Consider the following 22,753-nt stretch of genomic DNA (forward strand, 5'->3'; position numbering starts at 1 on the left):
GAGTACAGGGACGAATTTCTGCAACTATCTCGTTATGCACGCGAGGATGTCAACACTGATACAAAGAGGCAGTATAGAATCTTGATAGATTCGGTTGGCCCCTACACTATCAGTTAATGAACCATATTAGTAATTCCTGTTGGTATATGATTAATTCCTGTCGGTTCTTCGAAGCCTCCATTATTCCATGATCAAGTGAGCTGATCGAATGGCTGAGCAACACCCCCACGAACAAGCTAGCGAGCCACATGTCGTTAGGATTACCTTCAGGCCTAACCTCATGATGAGAAGAATGGGCTGGCACAGACCTTGCCCTAGAAATGAATGATACAGTAGAAAGAAAAGCAATAGTTCTTGGCAACCGATGGACTGGGTTACAAATAGTATCGCGGTGTCTTCGTTCTGTGTCTTCTCAACAGTGAAAGAGATTAACACAAATAAACGCAACCCAGCAGCAGCATCTGCCGTCACAATATATCTATCTATATATAAAACGTGTCCATCTCCTTATTTAATTTGGAGGAAGCAAAAAAAGGGTAGTAGCTTAGTTAATTATTTATGATAATAATGAGAAGAGGGCGGCGACAATATTTCAATAAGTGATGAAAGTGTGATCAACGATTGCCTTGAGTCCCTCGGTGCTATCTTTCAAATCATGTACCAAGATTTCGTTAATGTCTGCTATTTCCTTGCCATTTTCCCCCACTTTAGCTTCTCTGAGATGTACCCCTTTGAGATTTTCTAGTGTGTCAACGCCAAACAGACCTTCGAAGGCTTTAAACCGCGCCTCAATTGTCTCAAGTACTGGCATTGCATTGTCAGAAAACCCCAGCTTTGGAATATGTGGTGCAAAGAAACGAAGGAGTTTAAGATTCTGGAATCCTTTTGGCACAAAGATCTCACCATCTGTGGTTGATTTGTTCTCCTCCAGAATTTCCTTGATGTCGTCCTGCTGATCCTGCTTTACTGCACTGAATGAAAAGGTTAGAGAATACAGCAACGGCAAGCTGCGGAGTTTCTCGAAAGTAGGAGTCCGAAGAATGGTGATGGAAAGGGTTAGCTTGTTCAGTGTCAGTAGCTTATCGATCCATTCTGGGGGTTTCACCAACTTTCCGGAGAGTTCAAGGGCGACGAGATATCTTGGAGCTGCAGACATCTTGTCCAGTGACTGGGTAAATTTAGAATCTTCGTCATTGATCGCAAGGGTTTGCAGACCGCAGCTGCAAAGATACTCGATAGAAGAGAGCAGCTGTTCAAAGATGTCAGCTCTGTATTCGTCTAGCACGTTTAGCATGTAAACTGTAAGCTTCTTTAGCTCCGTCAACTGGTGAAGCCCACTTACGTCTGTATTCTCGTTGATCTCGATCCCAGACAGTATACGGAGTGCTTTCATCATCCCGTCGTCGTCCGTCGTCCGTCGTCTCTTCTTCTTTCTGCTCTTTTCTTGGGGCAGCCTCAGGCCTTTCCGAGGGTTCTTGTGCTTGTTCCCACCAAGTATGCTGCTGATCCTTTTTAGTTGCTTCACATCTTTTGGCAGCTCCACGACATCGGTCTCCCTTATGTCAAGCGTCTCTAGATACTCAAGTTTCCCAATCCTCGACGGGATTTCGGTGATATCTGTTCCTCTGAGGCTCAGGTACTTGAGAACAAGCATTTCACAGATGTGTTTCATATGTCTGTTCTTAAATCCCTTGAGGCCTTGGAAATCTAGGACTTGCATGATCCTGTTGTTGAACGCTTGGAAAGGCAGCTGCGCGAGGCTCCCAAAAGCGGCCAGTGACCGCACCTGAGACAAATTCATGCCTCTAGTTGTTGAATAATCTCCTGCGGCCGCCTTGGGACGACTGGTGCTCTGCATGGAAAGTCGACGCACTTTGCCGCTGGGCGCTGGCATCATCCAGTGGCCGCCGACCACAGTGATAAAGTTCTCCTCGCTGGCCTTGGACGCAATATAATCAAGAACCATGTCATGAGCCTGAAAGGTTTTTAGCCTCCCGTTGCTGCTGTGGTCCACAGGACGGATCAACTTCCTTCTTAGAAGCTGGTTGAAATATGTCTCCGCGACTTCCTCCTCCATCAGCCCATGCCTCCTACTAACAAAACCTTCAGCTATCCATCGCCGGGTCACACACTTCCTACTGATCTTACAGCCCTTTGGAAACATGCCCAAGTACAGCAAGCAGGTCTTGACATCTCCAGGCAGATCGTTGTAGCAACAATCAAGGATCCTTTTAACCCCATCCAAAGTAAGAGAATTTACTTGGTTTGGAGCCCCGCGAGTATTGGAGATCTCTCGCGCTGGCAATAATTTCCCAAGTTCCTCCCAGTAACTGATCGGTTGGTTCAGGTTGCAGGCCACAAGACCAGCCATGGTGACTATGGCCAAAGGCTGGCCCCCACACCTCCTCCATAGATCTTCAAGGTCTATAATTTCCGGGACCATGTGATCGTTGTGGCTCTTAGACGATTCAGAAAAACTTCGACTGAATGCCCAGCATCTTCGTCACGGAGAAAATCAACTGCACAGAGGTGATCCTTTCCATTCTGGCAGCATGTCGCACCAACAGCACGAAGCCTCGAAGTAACTATAATTCTACTGCCCTTATCATTGTCAGGCAAAGACTTTGATATCCTCTTCCACGTTTCTGCAGACCATATGTCATCAACTAAGATGAGGTACCTGCCAAAAGGGATCGGAAGAAGACCAACAGCTTTTAGTAAGCTTATTTATATATGCATGGAAATTTTCAAGTGAGGACTATTAAAAAAATAAGCTAGGATATTTCGATGGATCTAGCTACATAAGGTTCGGGAACCCATTTTTCATTTTCTTGAAATAGTTTATATCGAGAAATCATAGCTTTCACATAGGAACTCGGTTGAAGATAAAATTTATATAAAAACATCTACAACTTTGTAGCTCCACTACCAAACTGACATTCTTTGCCGAATATTCCAAACACTCGCAAATGCCTTTTTCACTCGGCAAAGCTTTTGACGAGTGTTACACTTGACAAATATTTTATCGGCAAATAGTCCTTTGCCAGTACTTTTTTTGGACCTGCCTAGTGTCAAAAAACACTCGGCAAATTAAGAATCACAAAAAAATCCAAAAAACAGCAAAACATTTTTTAAATTAGGAAAACAACCCCCCAATCATCATCATTACTCTACCTATCGTCCTATCATTTTCACTATTTTTTAAATGGAATTCACGTGTTTGTGCCCTGTGAGATTCAAACACATCCTCTCTCTCGCGCATGACCTCCTCTACCACTACACCTCTGTATCACTTATGTCTGTATTATATTTTTCTTCCCCATATATTATAACAAACCAAGAATAAATTGATTATTCGAGGCACTAAATTATGTCAAATAAAAATGTTGCAAACTGTAAAGTTGCATAACATTTCAAGATCTACAACTTTCATAATGATAGTTTCTTCATCCGAGGTTGTTTACAAAATTTGAATTTGAAGTTTGAAAACTTCAAAAAAAATCTATGACAAGATGATTTTAAATCAAAAATTGTCAAATATAAAGTTTTTATAACATTTCAAGACCTACAACTTTTATTTTGGTGGTTTTTCCATTTAAGGTCATTTTGAAAATTCGAATTTAAAATTTTAAAATTCAGACGTAGTTTTCGTTGATAAGATGACTTCAAATCAAAAAGCTGCCAATTGTTTATCGCTTGTTTTAATTTTTGATTAATGTATGCATAGGATTGTCTGATGATCATCGAGATTACATAGATTGGATTATCCCATGGTAACTCTATTTATCTAGGTACTTTTTCCTTTAACAGGTACCCTTCAGAGAGGCCTATTTTAGTGACATCTCTACCCATATTTTATTACTTTTGGTACTTGTTGGGACCAGCTAACACGTGGACAGGTGGGCCCGAACACTTAGAGAATAGGAGAGCTCAGGTGCACAATGAGACAGTAGGTAGGGAACTGTAGCGCTTTGTTATGTGTGTCCTATCCGTGTACATTGTGGAGGTATTTATAGGTAACCGGGCAGGTAGGTGGGTCCACAAGTATCGTTATGCCCTCGGTTACCTACTATATTCTCGGAATATTCCCCTCAACGGGGTCATTATAGTGTGGGGAAGTATAGTTGTTCGGTTACACTCCGGAATCTACCCCATAAGGAGCTTACAAATGGGCCCAAATGATGTGTCGGGCGGTGTCTGGTCCCACTATAACCTGGTGTGGCTTTCGTTAGTGTTTACTTCCTTGACTTCGCGAGGTAGCTCCCTTGACTTCGTCGGGACTCTGACTTCACCGTCAGAGCCTTTGGGACACGTGTATGGGGCTGCTAACAAACACCCTTGCTTGGCGTGGGCCTTTGCCTCGCCCCTCTGAAGGGAGTAGCTGAAGACTTCGCTGCTTGCGCGAGCCAAAGTACCCTTCACCTGATGTGCCTGTGCCAAAACATGTTTGATTATAGTCGAGTTAGACTGATCGATACTGTGTTCGGCCTTCGCTCCAACACTAGCCCCCCGAGGGACCAATTCAATTTGGTGAGCTGGTCCCGAAGTATTTTCTCGGGACATGGTCGAACGCTACCCTCGATCACAGGTTGAAGTGGCCGGAGGGGTTTTTGTAAATGATCATTGGGGGATGTGGCGTTTTACTGTGCACTTTTGGTTTCCCGAGGCGTTTTTTGGGCTTATAAAAGCCGGTTCTGCCCGCGGCATAGGACTTTCTTGCGCTTGCCGACGTGCTCCCTTATACTGTTGCCAACGTCGCCGCACATTTTCCAGCGTCGCTCACACCGCAAAATCGCTTGCTGTCGATGAACTGGCCCATGTGAAGTAGACTACTCATCGCCGCAGATGGTACATAATGCCATATTCTTCCTCATCATCGTTCTTCTCAACTACTATGTCGAATGCACCATCTTTGGAGAAGACAGTTAGCAATCTGGCGTCGGTTGCGGAGCTATTGCCAGGGCATACGGTGGAGTTTGGTACATCTAGGATCTACTAGGGACACATGCAGGAAATGCAACGTTTAGGGTATTTCAGAGATGGCATGGGGTGTGCTCTAGGGGCCGAGGAGGTCCCGGAACTAGAGGGGGAGTTGGTGGTCTTTGAAGCATTTTTCACTGCTGGTCTTTGACTGTCTGGACACTGATTTCTTGTCAAAGTCTTGCAGCATTTCGAAGTCCAGCTTCACTAGCTCACACCAAATGCCATGGTGGCATTGGCTACGTTTATGTCGGTGGACCCACATTCATTGGTGAGCCTTCGGTTGAGGTCTTCACCAAGAACTATTGCCTTCACTGGTAGAATAAGGTTACTAGTGGCAAGGTTGTGCAGTTTGTTACGGGATGCGACCATGGACATGGGGTTCCCGTGCCGGTGCATATAAAAGAGGCCCCTCGGCCACCCCTACCCGGAGCCATGAACAAATCGTATAGAGAGAGAGGTGGGAGGTAGTGCTTGAAGTCGCCGCCATGGTCGAGTAGAGGGAAGCAAAGAGAGAGATCGACGCCACAACCAATGTGCATCTACGCAGCTCCTTCGCCTTGGCAAGGTGCTTGGGGGAATCGCTAGTGACAGTGGAGTGTGCGCGTAGGCTAATCGCGCACTGCGATGGCAGATGATGAAGAAATTGCTCACCATCACATATCGTCGTCGCAGATCCATGTCAATGCATGGGCAGCCTAGTCTTCGCCTTCATCACCGGTGAGCGTTTGCCTCCTTCTCCTATTTGTTTTAGGCCCAAATATGTTCGAGATGACGCTCCGGCGGGCTTGGTTGCACGTGCGCCGGCGATGCTCCACCGTGGGGCACTCGCGCCACCGTGGCCTGGGTGTCTCTAGGAAAGGGAAAGTGTGGGAGCCGTCGGTTTCTCGATGAATGATCTAGATTAGAGCATGCGTACCCCTTCGCGTGATTCAATCCGAATCGTCGGATCGCGATCGGGCGGATCCGAGTCAATCTTAGATTATTTAATCTCGGTCGTTAATCAGTCATTTAGCGGTTGAAGGAAGATATTGGTTCACGTTTAAGTCTCAGCCGTAAATTTAGGATCCGAGGGCCTAGAGTGCGTACCGATTCATAAAGTTGTAGGATTTAATCTGGGCCGTCCACTTCATATCCTGCAGCACAGAATAGCTCATACCTCTTCGACCGAATAATTTTGCAAAAGAGACCCCGACTTTCTAAGAAGCCAACCCACCGTCCAAGCTTGCAGTGATAATTTCACTAGCGGTTCTGTTACACCAACCGCCAGTGGAAATAGGTTTCCACTGGCGGTTCCCAAGCCGGGCCCACCTGGTTTTTTTACTGGCGCGTGGTAACTGAAACCGCTAGTGATAATTTATGGGTGCCGCAGGCTTTGAGCTCTTTTCTACTAGTGAAGACTGTGTGAAGAGTGTTGCAGATTGGTCCCGGACTTTTTAGATTGAACCCTATTCTTCCTAGGAATAGTACCTGCAGTCCAGTTGACCTATTGTTTAAACTTTGAAATTGAATTTCTAGTGTAAAAATAATCCTAGTAACCTAGTAAATCCATAACTTCTTGGTTTTAACTCTGTTTTAATCCGTTCAAGTTGCATTAGCTCCGTAATAAAATTTCTCCCTCAGTAACAACATGTCTTTATCATATCATACATTTTTATAATTAGAAATTTATTTACCCAATGTTTAATAGATTAAATCTTGCTAATCAAAGTTAATCCATCTATGATTATAATCTAACTGAAATATAATCTATAATCAAGTCATAACTTGGATTAAATTTGAATTAGTTATTTCTTCAATATCTTTTCTCATATGATTTTCATTAATCAACATAGAATATGATTTTTATTATCTAATCACGAAATTCTTCTGAAAACCATATCTTCTTAACCGTAATTTCGATTTTAGTGATTCTCGAACCGACGATCTCGTAGCGACACATAGAAATTCTTACACTGTTTGATTACCTATTTGGTGTAATGTTATTTTTTGTACCTCTTGTCTATTTATATGTATTGCTACGATAGAAGAGAGGTTGCGAGACACTTGAAGACCAACTTGGGGAATTACCTAGAGTTGCGCCAAAAAGATATGTTGTGCCCTTGATCACTCTTCTTTACCTAATAATGTTCTCTGTTAATCACTGTGACATTCTTAGGTTAATTTGATGGGACATAATAGATTTCCCTAGTTTTGTTTACCCACACCTTGCAAACAAATAAACTATTGGGTAGACTCACTATTGCTCTACCTGGTTTTGGAATTAATGTTATATCGAATTATGATCATGTTCCATTAATATTGCTGGTTTAATTATTGTTCACGTTAAGATTATTATATTAAATGGAACATGGAGCGACCATCCGGGAAAACAGTGCTACCACAAGGGTGGAATGGGACGCCCTTGGCTGAATAATTAGGAAAGCTAGTGTGAGTTAATCCGTTCCGGAAAGGGGCAAGCGGGGTGGACTTGTGCAGGTGTAGGGAGGTCCTCGGGTCGGACTATCTTTTTAGCTTTCCAAACGAGGGATTCCTACTTCGCCTTTAGCCTGAAATTCGTAGCGGGTTCTCTCCTCTAGTGAAACTTTATAAAGGCCTCGCAGTGGATCCCTAGCCATTCACCTTGGAAGTGTCTTAGGGTCTACCTAACCCTAGCTAAATGAGAAACACGTCTTGTAGGTAAAGATGTGCAACCTCTTCAGAGTGTAAAACTAGTATATCAGCCTGCTCACGGTCATGAGCGGCTCAGACCTTCACATGATTAACTTATGGAATTAAACTTAATCTATCATTTGCATTGCATTATGGGATTATTATTAATTGTGATATCTTATTTAATAGGGTTGGTATCTATTTATACTTAGTAACTGCTAATAAAACTTTGACCAACTTTAAAAACAATGCTCAGCTTTAACCATCTTCTTTGGTAAGCCTTACACTTCACATGAGCCCCCACCGTAAGTGAGCTCATGGACATTATTCTCCACAACTTATTGAGCGATGAACGTATGTGAGCTCACCCTTGTTGTACTCACATCCCCCAGGTCAAGGATAAGTACCGCAAGATGAGGAGCATGAAGGAGGTCGCGATGAGTTCGTGAGAGGTCTAGGTTGTCGTCTACGAGTCAACTATGGTTGCGGAGGATCGTTGTCTTTGTATGATGTAATTATTTAGCAATTTTGTACAGAACTCTAATTATATAGTAAAGATGTGACATTTGTTTCTATATCATGAGTCATCATATGTGTGAGACTTGATCCTAGCACACATTTGAGACGTACCTGGATTTGCCCTTAAATCCGGGTGTGACAATGCACCTTGTTGCTATGAGTACACTATTAATTATATTAAGCCTTGGGCCAGGATATCACCATCCACCGGGGCTAGGATATCACAATTTCAATCGAAGCAAAAACTGTTTTTCTAGTTATTCCTTCATGACAGGCTCAACACGATGGATGTGCTCAAAAGACGGAACATGGAGTTGGAATCGTACACATGCGAAAATTGCATTCTACAAAGGCTTGAAACTTGGTCTCACTTGTTCCTGAGATATGATGCAACTTTGCACGGAGATGTTGGCAGATCGATGGAATTACTCCCCAAGTTTGAATAACCCACATCTGGTAGTAACCAAAATTACTGTAGAGCTACGAATGCCGTGGTCTACGGAGATTGTTATAACCATGATGTGGTGCATTTGGAAGTGCCGAAATGGGTGGATCTTCAATGAAATCCCTCGACGATCATGTGGTGCATGGGCATGTTCGTTGATGACATGATCCTTAATTCCTATAGGATGAAAAAGTAGCTAGCCGACTCTGTTAAAGCTTGCGTGTGTTGTCCTTGTCCATGGGCAGCACAAATAACGTGGTGGTCGTCGGCACACGGCACGCGTAGTATGATACTAGTATTAGCTAGTAATAAAGAAATGCATGGAATAAACCAATGAATAGAAGGAAAACAAAGTAGTATGTAGTACCTCTTCCCTTTGAGGTGCTCCATTACAGCTTTGCTGGTGTCATTTTTCTTAGAGCTTCCAGCAGTGCCTCCTCCATGCGTGTGGCCTGTGCGGTGGTTCAAAGCTCGGTTCAATAATTTGCAAGCAATGGATGCTGATGCTGTCCTGTTGGTCTTGGTCTTCTCAGAGATGGTTGCAGCAGTGCCGCCGTCTTGATGCATGTAATCTGGGTTGATTTGCTTGAGGATCTCACGGAGGACGGCTTCTATGTCGTAGTTCTGGGACACAGTGACCCACGCCCGGCAGTCAAAATCCTTCATGACTTTCTTGTACAGTGCCATGGCAACGGTGGTCTTCCCCACGCCCCCAAATCCTACAATGGACGCGACAGCTCGCTGGCCGCCTGCGCCCTGCTCGTCGTGCTTCACCCACCTCTCAAGATCCGCCATGACGTGCCCCATCCCTACGGGTTCCTTAATGGTGAGATCTCGCCTTGCGAGCTGGTCCTCAGCAATGTTCTCCGGGGGGGCGTCAGCAGGCATGCTTCCGCTGCTGTCCGGTTCCTTCACTCCATATCTTACGCGTCGTTCGGCAATCAGTTGCGCCCGGACCTTGAGCTCAGCAATGTTGCAAGCGATCTCACGGCGAGGCCAGCACGTCGTGAGGTCATAGATCAGTGTAGCCATCCACCTGGGCCAGCATTTGGTGTTCAGCAAGTTGGATGAATCCTTGGGGAGGCGGTGGGCGAAGTCATCTATGCAGTCCTCGCAGTCGTAGGCCATCTCACGGATCTGCTTCATCCAGTCCTTCCTCCGGTTGTCTTGGTTGTCCCGAGCAAGGTCGAGAAGGAAAGCCTTCATGCTGGCGAGCTCGTCGTTGATGTACTGGATGTCACCGCGGACGCCCCTGAGCATAGCATACTCCTGGGCGAGAAGGTTGCCCAGCTTGCCCAGGAGAGTGTTCATGGTGGATTCCGAAGCACCTACCACCAGCTCCATCTAGCTATAGCTAGCTACCAGCAGCAGATCGACCTACAGCCAATAAGAGAAATAAATCCACAAATTAAATATATACTAACATGAATGATTTTCATTTCCTAAAGACAACAGAGAGTGTGCACAACTTGATACTTCTTGTGAACATCAGTACAAAATAAATAAATAAATAAAACTATCAAACCGACGAATGACGATGCTCGATCAGGTTTTTAAGTTTGTACCTTGGAGTCACTTTTCACGGGCCGGCAAGCGCATAGACGATTTAATTTGCTCCCCAAGATGCATGAACTGCCTTGGCCACCAATCCAAATATGCACCTGAGGTTTGAAGAAAAGCACAAAAGGGAGGGGGCGAAGATAGTGTAGTGCCCTTGGGCGGAGCGAGAGCAGGCAGGAGGTGCAGTGGGACTTAGTTTTCTATATCAGCTTGGTATGCGGGCGGCGACACAAGCACTGCGGTACGGCAAGATTTCTCTTATCTGTCTCACATGGTGACAATGTTCTATTATTTTCGTGCTAAAGTTGCTACTAGGTTTGCAAAAAATAAATAAATATATATAGCTTTGACTGTTTGACACAGTCACAAGCAACACTTACAGACCCAAAAGATGCCGAAATACTCACCTCATGACCAACTCATTAGCTCCAGTCATTATTTATATAGACAGGCCGGGCAGTCTTTTTTTTCTGCTGTGCACGTCGTGGAGAAGAAGGGCGAAAATACAGATAGATAATAGGTTATTATCCTAGTTATTTTTACTTGAATCCGGGTCGGATATATATCTCTACTACTCTATATGTCTCTATCGTGGGCGTCCACAGGCTTCACCATGCCACCGCCAGAGACCACGCCTTCGCTCGCGATGCCCTTGCCCTGCTCGCGTCCGCCGCCACGGCCGCCGCGTCATCCCCGCCTTCCCCCCGCCCATCCCCTCCGGTCATCCCGCCTCCCCCACGCCGCACACACCCCGCCTAGGTCATACGCGCCACACTCGTCCAAGATCCGCTGCAACAGACGATGTCTCCCCCGCGATACCACGCCCCCGCCTCGGCGCACCCCCTCGCCCCCGTCTTCGGAGAGGTCGTGACCCTGCCTCCATCCTCAGCGCCGCCACCTCGCCCCCATCCTCGGAGTCGGCGTCTCCCCCCACCCCGTCCTCGGAGCAGCATACACCATCTCGTGTCCTCGCTCGATGGCAACGAGGAGGAGGACGGATCCGCGAGCACCCCCGAGATCTGCTGCTTCCACTCCCACGCAGCTCTTGCTCGCGAGATTTGTGTGCGGGTTGATGGCCTCCTCGGTGATATCTCGCCATCCGCGCTCTGCTCCGTCGGCGGCGTGCCCCCGCTTGCCCTCGCGTGCGCGCTCTCTCCCCTCATGCGCATGGAACTAGGCCATGCCCCCACGGCCCCGCCAGGCCCCCCGCTCGCGCGCGCATGGAACCAGGCCATGCCACCGCCTACCCCTGCTCGCGCGCATGGAACCACCCATCCCCTGTCGTCGACGCCCACACAGCGCATCAGCAAACCTCTTCGCCACGAAGCATGGGACGTGGCCAGCGCCGCACTCGCGCTCGAACTCGGCGACAAAGTCAGTCGCCTCGGCAGCTGACGGTGGCAGCTCTAGCATGCGGTTGGCGCTGTCAGCCTGCCCTGCGAGGTCGAGGAGGGAGAGGGAGCGGGACATCATGCCCCTGGCAACCCAGGCACCAAGGCGGAAGGTGCCGGCGAGGAGGTCCTTCTCCCTCACTTTTTTATTTTTTGCATTAGATTAGACCCTTTTCTTAGGAAGTTGTATCTGCTAGAACAACTATAAATTGACATGTTGTCAAAGTCTTTGCTTCCCGTGAAAATGCATACTCTCAAGGTCTGTGTCGACACCGTGACCCGTTCAGATTCTACGTACTCCAACATCAGTCATTTGGCCCTCCTGTGATTTGGAGCTCAGTGTCCTATTAATATCACGTGCAGAGACCTTCCCTTATGGAGTCTGATAGTTGCAGATCTCGAATCTCAGACAGGCATTGCCCAACGCAGGTGTACCAACTCCTCTACTTCACTGAACCTGTTCATCTGTAAGCCTTCCACTTGCTTTGTGAGGTCCTCATTTGTATGCCTCAAAACAGTGGCGGACTGAATTATTCTTTCTTTTGTTTATGTGATGGTGTCACTTCATCGGTTATGTATGAATTGGTAATACACAATGGTGCTTTTATAAAAAAATGCATGTATACTTGTTCTAACTGTGCCAAGGATCTGAATGTGTGTCCCATATGCCAGAGGGCGATCTCCACATGACTGAAGCTCTAAAGAAACACCATCAGTTGAAGGGGGTGGCAGGAAGATTGTAAAACTACTTTGTCTGGTGGGTTACTTTTAGTATCTGAATGTGGGGATTTTGAAATGGGAATTTAGGTGCTATGGGATCAGGTTCCCGTTTCCCATCTTATGGTTAAGGAAACGACCGAATCTATACATGTGAGCATTAGGTGTTTGTTACACGAGTCTAAACTTCTACTGAAAGAGTTTGAGGATTTGTAGTCTTCAGTACCCTTGGAATGTTAAATCCATTAACCTATGATGAAAAAGGTAGGCCTTGGAGAGTGAATTCGGTTCTTATTTGAAACGTTCATGTTGTGTCAATACACTAATAATTTTGAATGTCAGGTTGTACTTTTTATGAAGATCCAAAATTTGTCGGACCAAAGCTTCAGCTTGCAATAGCTGGTAAGCTCTAATCATATTTCATGGTCAACATAGTTGATTCATTAACTCATTAAGTGCTAAAGAACTGACTGAATTTAGTAAAATTGTAGACCTGCATATTGTACATCTTCATGAGCGCGTTGATAAATAGTATGCAAGATCTACCTTGAGTACTCGTAGGAACTCCAAATCACAGGAGGGCCAAATGACTGATGTTGGAGTACGTAGGATCTGAACGGGTCACGATGTCGACATAGACCTTGAGAGTATGCATTTTCACGGGAAGCAAAGACTTTGACAACATGTCAATTTATAGTTGTTCTAGCAGATACAACTTCCTAAGCAAAGGGTCTAATCTAATGCAAAAAATAAAAAAGTGAGGGAGAAGGACCTCCTCGTCGGCACCTTCCGCCTTGGTGCCTGGGTTGCCAGGGGCATGATGTCCCGCTCCCTCTCCCTCCTCGACCTCGCAGGGCAGGCTGACAGCGCCAACCGCATGCTAGAGCTGCCACCGTCAGCTGTCGAGGCGATTGACTTCGTCGCCGAGTTCGAGTGCGAGTGCGGCGCTGGCCACGTCCCGTGCTTCGTGGCCAAGAGGTTTGCTGATGCGCTGTGTGGGCGTGGACGACAGGGGATGGGTGGTTCCATGCGCACGGGGGGGGGGGAGGGGAGCACGAGCAGGGGTAGGCGGTGGCATGGCCTGGTTCCATGCGCGCGTGAGCGGGGGGCCTGGCGGGGCCGTGGGGGCATGGCCTAGTTCCATGCGCGCGAGGGGAGAGAGCGCGCATGCGATGGCAAGCGGGGGCACGCCGCCGACGGAGCAGAGCGCGGATGGCGAGATATCACCGAGGAGGCCATCAACCCGCACACAAATCTCGTGAGCAAGAGCTGCATGGGATTGGAAGCAGCAGATCTCGGGGGTGCTCGCGGATCCGTCCTCCTCCTCGTTGCCATCGAGTGAGGACACGATGGTGTATGCTGCTCCGAGGACGGGGTGGGGGGAGACGCCGACTCCGAGGATGGGGGCGAGGTGGCGGCGCTGAGGATGGAGGCAGGGTCACGACCTCTCCGAAGACGGGGGCGAGGGGGTGCGCCGAGGCGGGGGCGTGGTATCGCGGGGGAGACATCGTCTGTTGCAGCGGATCTTGGACGAGTGTGGCACGTATGACCTAGGCGGGGTGTGTGCGGCGTGGGGGGAGGCAGGATGACCGGAGGGGATGGGCGGGGGGAAGGCGGGGATGACGCGGCGGCCGTGGCGGCAGACGCGAGCAGGGCAAGGGCATCGCGAGCGAAGGCGTGGTCTCTGGCGGGGGCATGGTGAAGCCTATGGACGCCCACGATAGAGACATATAGAGTAGTAGAGATGTGTTTTCCTTATGACAGGTTGTTGGAGAGGAGCTTGAAGTTTTAACTAGAATGGAGTCGATCTGTTTATCTTAGCTCTTCAGGAACTCCTAACATTTCTTAACTGGAAGGATTAATTCATATATAGAATTTGTTGTGGTCGTGTATGATCTACTTTATATTTTGGCATACTATGCACAAAAACAAGTGTCTTCTATGACCATCGTGATTTATACATTTTCAAACAAAATTTTACGATACCTCTTGTTGCATTTTACGCTTCCACTAAAAAGCAAGTGCCACATTCGTCGTTACAAAACAGATCGTTGATTTACGCTAAAATTCATATTCATTTACGCTGTTTCGGATCACGTTTTACACTTAAATCCACCTGAGCTAGAACCCGAGCACGATCGGAGCGCGCGATTTTCACGCCGTAATTTAGGCCCCATTCATCGTTACGAAATAGATTGATGATGTACGCTAAAATTTGTACCCATTTAGGCATTTACACTATTTTGGTTCACGTTTTACGCTGAAATCTGACCGAGCCAGAATCCGTGCATGATCGAACGTGCTCAATTTTCATGCCGTAATTTTCGGGGCTCATTCGCTGTTACGAAACAGGTCTATAATTTACGTAAATTTCGTATTCATTTACTCTATTTCGGTTCACGTTTTATGCTTAAATCCACCCGAGCCAGAACCCTAGCACGATCGGAGCGTGTGTTTTTCGCGTCGTAATTTGGGCCTCATTCGTTGTTACGAAACAGATCGACAATTTATGTGGTAATCGTCCCACATTTATCGTGAATTTACAGCACTACTTTCCTAATCTCAAACCAACCCAGATCTACGCACACACTGGTCACGTATATACAATAGCATAAATGGTCTGACGTCGCGATATTGCATGGTTTATGCTGTTACGTTTCATGTTCTTATGCAGTCGTAAACACTGAACAAACTTGTAAAGTCGTCCCACGTGATTTGCGCGTCAGCATATTTTTTTGCATGGTTTATGCACATTATTCTATCTATTTATCCTGGTATAAATGCTAATGCATGCATAGGTGAACTGCCTTCCCAGATTTGTTGCATGATATATGCAAATTCTATAATTCGGTTATACCAGCATTAATGCTAACGCAATCACATGGGTGGTGGCCTATCCGCGTCCTGGTTGGGCCTTCCCCTACGAATCGAAGCCCAGAGCTTCCATTACCTCGTGTATATATATATATATATATATATATATATATATATATATATATATATATATATATATATATGAGCCATGTGCTCTGTTTAACTACAGGAAGCCTCGACCACCTACCGACTGTACCGGTCGACCAGGTGTGTAGACCGCACCAGACCCTTTTTGGCTTACTGTCCCCGACTACTTATGCCAAATTAACATACGAGTTACGATGATGTGTGTTGCCGTTTATGCAAATATAGTTTGAGCACCATTCGACTTTCTGGGCCCACGAGAAGATTATGCTCCCGTAATCTAGGCATCCGTACTAGTCCCCACACAATATTGGAGTTACGATGTTTTATGTTTCAGTTTACGCAACAGTAATGCACATGTCGGTCTATGGGCCGTCGAGAAGATTTGGTTCCGCAAATATGTGCATCGGACCCACAATCTCACCCACACGCTCGCAGCCTTCCTAGGTTATCTCACCGCACACACGCGGCGGTGGAACCATAGACTAATCCGCCGCTATCGCCTTCATCTCCTCCACCACAGCGATTTCGAAATCGGTCAGTCCTCCTTCCCCTCCATACATCGGTCAGTCCTCCACCGTTGTCGCCTTCATCCCCTCCACCGCATTTGTGTCGCCGAGTCACTACATTCGTACGCCCACCTACATTTGAAGGAAGCACCAACTGTTGACCAAATACTCGCATTGGATCGGTGGTAATCAGTAAGTTCTAAATCACCAACATTCTATTTGATTCGTTGATTTTTTCGTGGTTCGTTATTAACACACAGATTTTTCTACATTTAGTTCGTCAGTTTATGGTTAGTATATAGTTGATGTTTGCATCCAGATATTCAGATTGCCGTCAATACATGACCGATTTGGCATATACAGTCAATTTTTTAGTCGTCGGTATCTCTGAAAGGGAAATGTGCCTTTGGGCCATTTCTAAATATTTTGGTGATTGAGTGCAAACACAAGTGCTTAAATGTGAAAATATGCCCATGGATGAACAAAGTGCAAATCACAAGTTAAGGTATGTTTCTAAGCCTTAGTACATTGGTTTTGTGTACTAATATTCTTGTCTAAGTGTTAGAAACAGGAAGAAGAAGAGGAGTGGAGGGCTGCTTCGGGCTGGGGCACCGGACTGTCCGGTGTGCACCGGACAGTGTCCGGTGCGCCAGACCAGCGCGGAGCAAACCAGCCGCTCTCGGGTTTTTCTCCAGCGACTTCGGCTAAAATTCACCGGACTGTCCGGTGTACACCGGACTGTCCGGTGAGCCAACGGTCGGCCGGGCCAACGGTCGGCTGCGCGATCGGCGCGCGACACGTGGCCGAGCCAACGGTCGGAAGGAAGCACCGGACTGTCCGGTGTGCACCGGACTGTCCGGTGCGCCAGATCTGCAACGGTCGGCAACGGTCGGCTTCGCCATTTAAGGAAAGAAATCGGGCACCGGACAGTGTCCGGTGTGCACCGGACTGTCCGGTGCGCCCGACGACAGAAGGCAAGGATAGCCTTCCAGATGTGTTCTCAACGGCTCCTAGCTGCCTTGGGGCTATAAAAGGGACCCCTAGGCGCATGGAGGAGAACACCAAGCATTCCTTGAGCACTCTTGATCACTCACACATCAATCTTGCGCACTTGTTCGACATTCTAGTGATTTGAGCTCCGTTCTAGTGTGCTAGTCTCTTGAGCTCAAGTCTGGGTCTTGTGTGTGCGTATTCGCTGTGATCTTTGTGTCGTGTGTGAGTTGCTAATCCCTCCCTTGCTCTGTGATTCTCTGTGAACATCTTTTGTAAGGGCGAGAGGCTCCAAGTTGTGGAGATTCCTCGCAAACGGGATTGAGAAAAGAAAAGCAAGAACACCGTGGTATTCAAGTTGATCATTGGATCACTTGAGAGGAGTTGAGTGCAACTCTCGTCCGTTGGGACGCCACAACGTGGAGTAGGCAAGTTTTGTACTTGGCCGAACCACGGGATAACCACTGTGTCATCTCTGTGATTAGATTCTTGTGGTTATTGTGTTTTGACTCCTCTCTAGCCACTTGGCATAAACTGTGCTAACGCCTAATCAAGTTTTGTGGCTATAAGTTTAAGTTTTTACAGGATCACCTATTCACCCCCCCCCTCTAGGTGCTCTCAATTGGTATCGGAGCCGTTCTCTTCAAGAAAGGGACTAACCGCCCGAAGAGATGGATCCTAAGGGGAAGGGAATTGTGATCAACGACAAGGAGAAGGAGTCCTTCGTCAACGAGCCAAGGGATGACAAGTCCAATGACTCGGGCTCGGGCCACAAGCGAAAAGATGGGAAGAAGAAGAAGACAAGACGCATCAAGGAGATCGTCTACTACGACAGCGATGAGTCCTCTTCTTCCCAAAAGGACGACGACCACGACAAACAAAAGACGGTTAACTCAAACTTTTCTTTTGATTATTCGCGCATTCCATATAGCTCAAATGCTCATTTGCTCCCCATTCCACTTGGCAAGCCTCCTCACTTTGATGGAGAGGACTACGGATTTTGGAGTCACAAAATGCGTACTCACCTGTTTTCTCTCCATCCAAGCATTTGGGAGATTGTGGAAAGTGGAATGAAATTTGATAGCTCGGATAGCCCTTCATTCATTAATGAGCAAATCCATAAGAATGCACAAGCTACCACTGTTCTTCTAGCTTCATTGTGCAGGGATGAATATAACAAAGTGAGCGGCTTGGATAACGCCAAGCAGATCTGGGACACCCTCAAGATCTCTCATGAAGGGAATGACGTTACCTTGCTCACCAAAACGGAGTTGGTGGAAGGCGAGCTTGGACGGTTCGCGATGATAAGGGGCGAGGAGCCAACTCAGACATACAACCGGCTCAAGACCCTTATCAACAAAATAAGGAGCTACGGAAGCACGCGATGGACGGACCACGACGTCGTCCGACTAATGCTCAGGTCCTTTACCGTTCTTGATCCTCATTTGGTGAATAATATTCGTGAGAATCCCAGGTACACCAAAATGTCGCCCGAAGAAGTCCTAGGAAAATTCGTCAGCGGGCGAATGATGATCAAGGAGGCAAGGTATGTGGACGACGCCTTGAATGGACCGATCAACGAGCCGCAACCTTTTGCTCTCAAAGCCACAAGGAACAAGGAGGCGCTACCCAGCAAGGTGGCGCAAATTGAGGCGGCCGGTCTTAATGATGAAGAAATGGCCCTCATTATCAAGAGATTCAAGACGGTGCTAAAGGGTCGCAATGGACAGCCGAGCAAGACTAAGACCAAGGGGAAGCGATCATGCTTCAAATGCGGTAAGCTTGGTCATTTTATTGCTAACTGTCCTGATAATGAAAGTGACCAGGAAAAGGGGAACAAAAGGGAGAAGAAGAAGCACTACAAGAAAGCCAGGGGCGAGGCGCATATAGGCAAGGAGTGGGATTCGGATTGCTCCTCCTCCGACTCCGACAATGAGGGACTCGCCGCCACCGCCTTCAACAAATCGGCCCTCTTCCCCAACGAGCGTCACACGTGTCTCATGGCTAAGGAGAAGAAAGTAAGTACTCGAAACTCTACTTATGCTTCTTCTAGTGGTGATGATTCTAGTGACGATGATGAAATAGACTATTCTAGTTTATTTAAAGGTCTAGATAGAATTACGATTGGCAAAATTAATGAATTAATTGATGCATTGAATGAGAAGGATAAACTCTTAGAGAAACAAGAGGATTTACTGTATGAAGAGCATGATAAATTTTTAGAAGCTCAAAAATCTCATGCTCTAGAAGTTAAAAGAAATGAAATGCTTACCTGTGAATTATCTTCATGCCATGAGACAATTTCAAAATTAAAGAGCATTAACGATGAGTTGAATGCTAAGATAGAAATAGCTAGTAAATCAACAACTTGTGTAGAAAATGTTGTTATTTGCAATAGATGTAAAGACTTTGATATTAATGCTTGTAGTGAACACATAGCTTCTATTGCAAAGTTAAATAATGAAGTGGCTAGTCTTAATGCCCAACTTAAGACTAGCAAAAGTGAATTTGATAAGTTAAAATTTGCAAGGGATGCTTACACAATAGGAAGACATCCCTCAATTAAGGATGGGCTTGGCTTCAAGAGGGAAGCCAAGAACTTAACAAGCCATAAGACTCCCATCTCCACCAAGGAGAAAGGGAAGGCTCCTATGGCTAATAGTGTTAAGAAGAATCATGCTTTCATGTACTATGATAGGAGATATTCTAGAAATGCTTTTAGAGGTCATGATGTTTTTGATTCACATGCTTATGACTCTTATGCTATGACTGCTTCTAGTTCTCATGTTATGCATGGTAGAAATGGGCTTAGAAGAAATGTTGTTCATCAAATGCCTAGGAGAAATGTTGTTAGGAAAGTAGTGAATGAACCCTCTACAATTTATTGTGCTTTGAATGCTTCCTTTGCAATTTGTAGAAAGGATAAGAAAATTGTTGCTAGGAAGCTAGGGGCAAAATGCAAGGGAGACAAAACTTGCATTTGGGTCCCTAAGGATATTTGCACTAACCTTGTAGGACCCAACATGAGTTGGGTACCTAAGACCCAAGCCTAAATTTGCCTTGCAGGTTTATGCATCCGGGGGTTCAAGCTGGATTATTGATAGCGGATGCACAAACCATATGACGGGGGAGAAGAAAATGTTCACCTCCTACGTCAAGAATAAGGATTCCCAAGATTCAATCATATTTGGTGATGGGAATCAAGGCAAGGTAAAAGGGTTAGGTAAAATTGCAATTTCTAATGAGCACTCTATCTCTAATGTGTTTTTAGTAGAGTCACTAGGATATAATTTACTATCTGTTAGTCAATTGTGCAATATGGGATATAACTGTCTATTTACAAATGTAGATGTGTCTGTCTTTAGAAGAAGTGATGGTTCACTAGCTTTTAAGGGTGTATTAGACGGCAAACTTTATTTAGTGGATTTTGCAAAAGAAGAGGCCGGTCTAGATGCATGCTTAATAGCTAAGACTAGCATGGGCTGGCTGTGGCATCGCCGCTTAGCACATGTGGGGATGAAGAACCTTCACAAGCTTCTAAAGGGAGAACACGTGATAGGTCTAACTAATGTTCAATTCGAAAAAGATAGACCTTGTGCAGCTTGTCAAGCAGGGAAACAGGTGGGAGGCTCTCATCACACCAAAAATGTGATGACGACATCAAGACCCCTGGAGATGCTGCATATGGACCTTTTTGGACCCGTCACCTATCTGAGCATAGGAGGAAGTAAGTATGGTCTAGTTATTGTAGATGATTTTTCCCGCTTCACTTGGGTGTTCTTTTTGCAGGATAAGTCTGAAACCCAAGGGACCCTCAAGCGCTTTCTCAGGAGAGCTCAAAATGAGTTTGAGCTCAAGGTGAAGAAGATAAGGAGCGACAACGGGTCCGAGTTCAAGAACCTTCAAGTGGAGGAGTTCCTTGAAGAGGAAGGGATCAAGCACGAGTTCTCCGCTCCCTACACACCACAGCAAAATGGTGTGGTAGAGAGGAAGAACAGGACGCTCATCGATATGGCGAGGACGATGCTAGGAGAGTTCAAGACCCCCGAGTGCTTTTGGACGGAAGCCGTTAACACTGCTTGCCACGCCATCAACAGGGTCTACCTTCATCGCCTCCTCAAGAAGACGTCGTATGAGCTACTAACCGGTAACAAACCCAATGTATCGTACTTTCGTGTATTTGGGAGTAAATGCTACATTCTAGTGAAGAAGGGTAGAAATTCTAAGTTTGCTCCCAAAGCTGTAGAAGGGTTTTTATTAGGTTATGACTCAAATACAAAGGCGTATAGAGTCTTCAACAAATCATCGGGTTTGGTTGAAGTCTCTAGCGACGTTGTATTTGATGAGACTAATGGCTCTCCAAGAGAGCAAGTTGTTGATTGTGATGATGTAGATGGAGAAGATGTTCCGACGGCCGCTATACGGACCATGGCGATTGGAGAAGTATGGCCACAGGAACAAGATGAACGAGATCAACCTTCTTCCTCAACTATGGTGCATCCCCCAACCGAAGATGAAGAACAGGTACCTCAAGTGGAGGCGCTTGATCAAGGGGGAGCACAAGATGATCATATGATGGAGGAAGAAGCGCAACCGGCACCTCCAACCCAAGTTCGAGCGATGATTCAAAGGGATCATCCCGTCGATCAAATTCTGGGTGACATTAGCAAGGGAGTAACTACTCGATCTCGATTAGTTAATTTTTGTGAGCATTACTCCTTTGTCTCTTCTATTGAGCCTTTCAGGGTAGAGGAGGCCTTGCTAGATCCGGATTGGGTATTGGCCATGCAGGAGGAGCTCAACAACTTCAAGCGCAATGAAGTTTGGACACTGGTGCCTCGTCTGAAGCAAAATGTTGTGGGAACCAAGTGGGTGTTCCGCAACAAACAGGACGAGCACGGGGTGGTGACGAGGAACAAGGCTCGACTTGTGGCAAAAGGTTATGCCCAAGTCGCAGGTTTGGACTTTGAGGAGACTTTCGCTCCTGTGGCTAGGCTAGAGTCCATTCGTATCTTGCTAGCATATGCTGCTCACCATTCTTTCAGGTTGTACCAAATGGATGTGAAGAGCGCCTTTCTCAACGGGCCAATCAAGGAGGAAGTGTACGTGGAGCAACCCCCTGGCTTCGAGGATGAACGGTACCCCGACCATGTGTGTAAGCTCTCTAAGGCGCTCTATGGACTTAAGCAAGCCCCAAGAGCATGGTATGAATGCCTTAGAGACTTTTTACTTGCTAATGCTTTCAAGGTTGGGAAGGCCGATCCAACTCTTTTTACAAAAACATGTGATGGTGATTTGTTTGTGTGCCAAATTTATGTCGATGACATAATATTTGGTTCTACTAACCAAAAGTCTTGTGAAGAGTTTAGCAGGGTGATGACGCAGAAATTCGAGATGTCGATGATGGGCGAGTTGAACTACTTCCTTGGGTTCCAAGTGAAGCAACTCAAGGACGGCACCTTCATCTCCCAAACGAAGTACACACAAGATCTGCTAAAGCGGTTTGGGATGAAGGACGCCAAGCCCGCAAAGACTCCGATGGGGACCGACGGACACACCGACCTCAACAAAGGAGGTAAGTCCGTTGATCAAAAAGCATACCGGTCAATGATAGGTTCTTTGCTTTACTTATGTGCTAGTAGACCGGATATTATGCTTAGCGTATGCATGTGTGCTAGATTTCAATCCGATCCTAAGGAGTGTCACTTAGTGGCGGTGAAGCGAATTCTTAGATATTTGGTTGCTACGCCTTGCTTCGGGCTCTGGTATCCAAAGGGGTCTACCTTTGACTTAGTTGGATACTCAGACTCCGACTATGCTGGATGTAAGGTCGATAGGAAGAGTACATCGGGGACGTGCCAATTCTTAGGAAGGTCCCTGGTGTCATGGAACTCTAAGAAACAAACATCCGTTGCCCTATCCACCGCTGAGGCCGAGTACGTTGCCGCAGGTCAGTGTTGCGCGCAACTACTTTGGATGAGGCAAACCCTCCGGGACTTTGACTACAATCTGAGCAAAGTCCCACTCCTATG

At 46.5% G+C, this 22,753-nt stretch overlaps 1 protein-coding gene across 1 annotated transcript; it reads right to left on the reverse strand.

Annotated features, from left to right (window-relative positions):
- Positions 1 to 355: 355 nt before the first annotated feature.
- LOC103642662 (disease resistance protein Pik-2-like) lies at positions 356 to 10,365 on the reverse strand. Its single transcript, XM_035963450.1, is given in 4 exon segments — positions 356 to 2,475; positions 2,478 to 2,680; positions 8,964 to 9,973; positions 10,162 to 10,365. Coding segments are annotated over 3 exon segments (3,063 nt in total). The 5' UTR covers positions 9,941 to 9,973; positions 10,162 to 10,365; the 3' UTR covers positions 356 to 592.
- Positions 10,366 to 22,753: the final 12,388 nt, after the last annotated feature.

This window comes from Zea mays, chromosome 10 (genome assembly GCF_902167145.1).
Source record: "Zea mays cultivar B73 chromosome 10, Zm-B73-REFERENCE-NAM-5.0, whole genome shotgun sequence".
Taxonomy (NCBI): domain Eukaryota; kingdom Viridiplantae; phylum Streptophyta; class Magnoliopsida; order Poales; family Poaceae; genus Zea; species Zea mays.